Source organism: Sylvia atricapilla, chromosome 20 (assembly GCF_009819655.1).
Source record: "Sylvia atricapilla isolate bSylAtr1 chromosome 20, bSylAtr1.pri, whole genome shotgun sequence".
Taxonomy (NCBI): domain Eukaryota; kingdom Metazoa; phylum Chordata; class Aves; order Passeriformes; family Sylviidae; genus Sylvia; species Sylvia atricapilla.
In genome coordinates, this window is record NC_089159.1 from 6,316,417 (window position 1) to 6,322,416 (window position 6,000).

At 41.4% G+C, this 6,000-nt stretch overlaps 1 protein-coding gene across 1 annotated transcript in view; it reads left to right on the top strand.

The window, feature by feature from the left end:
• RPA1 (replication protein A1) overlaps positions 1 to 4,472 on the top strand; it is a 22,856-nt gene extending 18,384 nt beyond the window's left edge. The window contains exons 16-17 of the mRNA XM_066333321.1: positions 3,008 to 3,094; positions 3,464 to 4,472. Of these exons, the coding sequence (XP_066189418.1) occupies positions 3,008 to 3,094; positions 3,464 to 3,571 (195 nt within the window). The 3' untranslated portion in view covers positions 3,572 to 4,472. The remainder of the gene's footprint in view (positions 1 to 3,007; positions 3,095 to 3,463) is intronic.
• The last annotated feature ends 1,528 nt before the right edge of the window (positions 4,473 to 6,000 follow it).

A 6,000-nucleotide genomic window follows, 5' to 3' on the forward strand; every position in this document is an offset into this window, starting at 1 on the left:
ACAGCATTTAAAATACATAAAATTATGCCACATGAAAGAAAGGGATGTTCTGTTTCATTTGTCAAGGATTAGATTTGACCCTTTCTCTGGGTGATAGGCCAGCTCAGCTCAGCCCAAGGTTGTCTTCCAGATGTTGGCCTTTTGTATCTTTTACAAGTTCACAAATCATTGCTTCTCTCTAGGCTGAAGTTCTTGGCAGGGACTTGTTTACTCTCCTTGGGATTATTTTCCACAGGCCATCTGCCTGAAGAACAGAGATTTGCCTGCTTTCCCCCATAGTTTGCTCCCACAGTCAGTCTGTCTACCCCTGAGCTCTTTTGGCTGCTGAAAGCTGGAGATCAGCTGTCCTCCTCACCTGAACCTGGAGAGGCAGCTGATCACTCCAGGGTTGTGCCACAGCCTTTGGGGGACTGACAGCTTTATCACATGTTGGCTCCAGTAGAAAAGACAGCCTGTTTTATCACTGTACCTAGATTGGAAGAATCTGGAAAAAAAAAAAAAAAAAAAACACCCCTATTTTAGCAATGAATGCTGACAACATTATCCCTAATGTGTTCCAAAAATTTGTTTACAAAATCAAAAAGTTCTAGAACACTTTGTATGTATCTTTGTTAAGTAGGCAGGAAGCTTTTTGAACTGATGTGTGTGAGCCTACTTTTGAAGGCTCTTTTTTTTTCCCACACCAAATATCATCAGAACTTTGTGGGTCTCATGAAAACCACAATTTGTAAAACGGGTCATTGGCAGAGATGCTGAAGTGATCTTCCTGTGACAGATAGAACAGTTTTTAAGGTTGTAAGTCATTAGACACTAACAGGCAGTATTATCTTCCCTTTGTCACTCTGTGCTTTTCTGCTGCATTTGTCTTTCTTCCAACCAAAATAATCTTTTCCTTTTTTTTTTTTTTTTTTTTTTTTTTTTTTTTTTTTTTAACTTGTGTACTGTATAAAAACTGTGTGGCTTTGTTTTGTTTTTAAATGACGATGTGGAATGCATGATAAGTTCTTGAATTGCATATGAGCCTTGCTGTGCTCCCAGGCTAAGGCTGTTTGATTCCAGGACTCACAGATAGCCCAGTTGTTGGTTAACCCATTGCTTGGCTGTAGGAGGGAAATGAAGCAGGAGGGATTGTTGAGGCTGTTGTCTTGAGACACTGTTGCACACCTCTGTTTCTGCAAAGCAGGGCTATTTTTCCTGTAATATGGAATGATTTTTGGAAATTTTCTGCACTCTGGCTGTCAGAGGTGAAGGGTACAAAGGTTGTGGTTCTGGGCTGCTGAGCTTTTGTGGTATTGCAAAGGCTGGACGCCTCTGTTCTGTAGGAAGATGTCCAGCTGAGGGGATTCTAATTAGATGTGCTTGCACTTTTGTATTTCCATTTTCAGACATTCTTAACCTGTCAATATTTTCTTACTTCAGCCCTGCTTAATCTCTGCTAGAGTTTAGACAAAATTTCTTAGTCGCTTTTAATGTTGAAGAGAACTGGGTGGGGAAGGAGAGACAGCAGATCCTATGTACCAGTACAAACATGTAATGCCTTTTGAAGAGCTGCCTAATGGAAATGGCTGAGGATAGAAAATGGAACATAATATGGAGTGAGCCCTTGAGCGGGAATGCTTTGTGTTCCAGGAGAAATTGGTTTTGATTTGACACTTTTATGAGCCTTTAAAAATGGTACTCGATGCATTTGCAGTAAGCTTTTCTTAGTGGTTTTTCTCTGATAGAGCTGATGCAGTGTCTTGTGAAGTTGGTGGGAGTCTTTTCACTGCTCACAGTATGGATGGAGTTCATGTACAGCCCGTGACCACGCTAAGCAGAGATACATGTGCAAGGTTTTTCATCTGCCTCTTGCCTGTGCTTGTTAGATACCAAAGGAGGTAATGTGGGGTAGCAGTGACTGCTATGCTGAGGGCATTTTCAACTCACTAATGGTTAGCACAGTTTGTGACAGAGCTGCAGAGAGGAGCTAAATGCTTTATTAAGCGAGTTTTCTTATCCTCTAATCCATAAAATGGCCAAAGGAAGGGGTTTTAATATTCAGGAGGGATATGCCTAAATTCTGTAATCTGTGAACCTAGCTGCTCCTGTTCACCTCCATTTGTTGTGCTTTTCTAAACCCTAGGAGAATCACTGTGTAGTGTAAAATAGTGCTGCACACAGTGAAAAACAGCAGATGTAACACTTGGAATGTGAGTGGAACTGGGGTGGATTCAATTCCAGATCAGATGCTCTGTCTGCTGCTGGAGTGACTGATCAAGTCAAGTGCATCTGGTAGATAAATGCATTAATAATTACTTGTCAGTATCATCAGGGAGATGCAGGATTTTTTTTGAATGTCAGCAAAGGTTTTTACGACTCATATTTTTACAAAAATAAACTTTTTTTTTTCACAGTCTCCACGACTTGCCTGCTCCTTTTCTACTGTTTTGACAAATTGTCTGTTATAAATGATGATGATGATGTTTAGTGTTCATATGGTAATTAGAAGCGGCTTATGTTATAAATATGACACAGTCTTCTCATGGTTATTAAAGCACGTTCAAAACATGGATCTGCTTTTTTTATAGAACATTCTCTTAAATAGGCCTGTGTCAGGATGGGAAGGATACATGCAGCTTTGATGGATAAGCAGAAAACCAGAATGCCTAATAAAGCAATTAATAAGGAAATAGTTAACTCTGTCAGTGTTTATGATCACTGTACAACATCAGAATTAGCCCGTTTGGCAGCTCCTGAAGATTTTTGTTCCTTAGACCTGTTTGCAGATTCAGTACAATTGTATGTTCCTTTATAGTTAAGAAGTTTTCACCTTTTTAAAATAAAAACTTTTGAGTTACGGGTTTGGCATCTAAAACGTGATGATGGAAGGCTGGTCTCTGCCTGTGTGGGCCAGGTATTTCCAGTGTTTTGCCAACCTCCCCAAAAGCTGAGCTGTTCTCAAAAGTTCATGGCACTACTGGAAGCCTGGAGTGTCTGCAGCTGATCCCTGTCTTTGTCCTTCCCTCAGAACGAGCAGGCTTTTGAAGAAGTGTTCCAAAACGCAAACTTCAACACCTACGAGTTCAGGATTCGAGTGAAACTGGAAACTTACAACGTAAGTGTTGCCCAAAAGGCAAATAATGTAACTTGTGGCTTTTGTAGTTCAACTTGTCTCCATAGGAGGTGACTTCCTCCTTTTATGTTTGTGGGGAGAAGTTTCCCTTGCTCACAGAGAACAGAAGATTCCAAAGATCACACAAATCCTGTCAATCTTGAGCACTGAAGGGGGGATCCTTGCTGCTCCCTCTCAGGCTCAAGAGTGGCTGGTTTCACGTGAAAACAACATATCAGCTCTGGGAGTTGTGTTGGCACTCCCAGCTAACCCAGATACCATGAGCAGTAAGTTAATGGGGCAGAAGGAGGTTGGAACCAAATGCCTGGAGTGCTTCATGTTCTTTTACATACTAAAATTTCCCTTTTGCAGGACGAGTCTCGTATTAAGGCCACAGCAATGGACGTCAAACCCGTGAACTACAGAGAATACAGCAAGAGGTTGATTGCCAACATCAGGAGAAATGCTCAGCTGGGGTGAGGAGGCCAGTGCTGGCTGCTTGAGCCTAGAATTTCCAGGAAAAACTCGATAGCTAACGTTACACTGACTTTTTCCCCACCCCATGTGTGATAATTCAGCATTAGTTACACCAAGCATGGCAGCCCAGCGTAGTGGGCTGAGTGATTTGATGTGCCCTGGGAGGTAAGAGTGCACTCTGATGGCCACGACTCTGTAGCCTGTTGTGGTCTGTTAAACTCTGACAGTGCTGAAAAGGAATCTCTAGACAGCTTGCCAGGCTCTTTAAGACAAACCACTCAGAATGTCTGAAGTAACTTTGCTCTCTTCCTATATGTAAAGCTGAATTATATAACCATTTTGTCGTCTTTGCAAGGAAGTGGTGACAACCTTGACACTTTGACTTGTTCAGCAGAGGGTAGGAGGAACAGTGTCACAGAGCTTTCAGATCTGGACAAAAGAGAACAGGTCTATTAGTACAAGTTAGTTCCCTTCCATAGAATTCAAAGGCTTTCACTTTCCACAGGTGCCATGCGGTTGTTAATGCTTGGAATGGCAATATGGTAGAATTATTAATCAAAGACATATCTCTTATATCTGAAGAATATCCTTCCTTCAGGGTTTAATAGACTGAGTCAGATGGGTCTGATATTAATCAAAATTGTCTCTTCTGAGGAAGGCAGATAAGCATTGACTCTCCATCCCCCAGGGAAATCCAGGCAACTACAAAGCATTGCTTTAGTTTTCTCTTCAATTAATACTATGGATTTCTGACTGATTTTTTTGGGGCTCACAGTTCCTGCCTATACATGTTTTGTATGTTTGTATGTTGAGTTTCTTTGGTTTTATTTGTAATGATGTTAATCTGAAATAGGTCTTTAAATGGGGGGAGCTTTGTTTCAATAAACACTGTTTAATTCCTGTATAGTGAATTTTGCTTTCTTTGAACACCAAAGACTTCTCATTACTGGAAAGCAATTAATTAGCTTTCATAATAAGCATTCACTTGGGGGAGATGTTACCTTATTACAAACTCTAAGGTTAGACTGAAGAATGGAGACTTCCTTGCCTGATGTTAACAGCATGGAAATGCAGTGGTATTTTCACCATTTCTGTGCCTGAGAATGCTGATGAGCTGGCACTTCTGGGATTTTTATTGACGTTTACACAGCAGTCTAAAACTAACCAGGCTTTGAGATTTGTTCAGACATAGAGCTAGTACAGAAAACAGTAATTATGCTACTGGGCTTTTCAGTCAGCAGAGCATGCTAGCTCTGTGTGCTCCTAATCACATTAATTATGTGTTCCCTGGCTGCAGCTCACAGCTTGGCATTTGCTGCACAGCTCCAAGCATCCAGGCAATGCTGCAATGGGGCTCTGGTAGCACAAGTGAGCACTTATTTATTTATTTTGCTCCGTAGAGCAGAGTTTCTTCATGTATTCAGTTGGTGCCCTTTATTCCCTGTGATTTCCTGTTTGTCATCTCAAGTCTTGGTGTTTAAGTGCTGTAAATGTCATTTCCATTGATGGACATGAAGCACATTATTCTGGGCCCATTAATTGCGAACACAACCTCTTCTTTTTTGGATTCTGAGGATCACGACTGGGTTCTTCTGCTGATGTCTTGCATTTTTTTTATTGAAGTATTTGTTCCCTCTGACCTTGCTTATAAAGCATTGACTAGAAAATTACGGTCTTCAGCACAGTTCTGGATTGACAAATGGTAGGTTAGTGGTGATAATCCATCTTTCCACTCTGCTAACCAGTCTTTTAGTACTGCTCCCTTCCTATCCCTCCTACCCAATTTTAGGAAACTGGGAACAAGTGGTAATGCACAATGTTCCTTGAGGCTCATTTCCAATTCCTGGGCCCATCCATATACACCAGGAAGTTTTTATGGGTGTTGTTTTTGGCAGGTGTTTGCTGCTCTGAGTGTTGCACACCTGCCTCTGCTGGGGCAGCTCCTTTTCCCAAAGGGAATTGCTGCACATCCATATTGCAGGGTTTACTGTGCCATCAGCCAGAGCACTAGAGATGGAGGGTATCAATACTTGAGAGCATTAAGATATCTTACAGGATCAGCTGAATGACCTTGAGAACTGGAACAGCAAATCAACTTAAAACAGTTTGTGTGAAAAGCCATTTATTTGAGGACTAATAAAAAACAACCCTCTGCTCTAAAGTGGATGCTCATTAGTGACTGAAGAGTTGGAGGGTTTTAATCATGCTTTAATCAGCTAGTATATGATAAAAACATCAAGCTATGTGAGGCAAGGTATTTCTAGTGTAGCTATACAAGTGCCACAGCATTATATAAGCCTCTGCTGTGAGATCTCATCTCGAATGCTATGTACAGCTCTGGCCTGCAATGTGGAGAGGCAAAAAAGAAACTCAGCTGGGGCGAGTACAGAGGAGGACTACACTGCTGAGTAGGAGAATGAGGATCTTTTTTA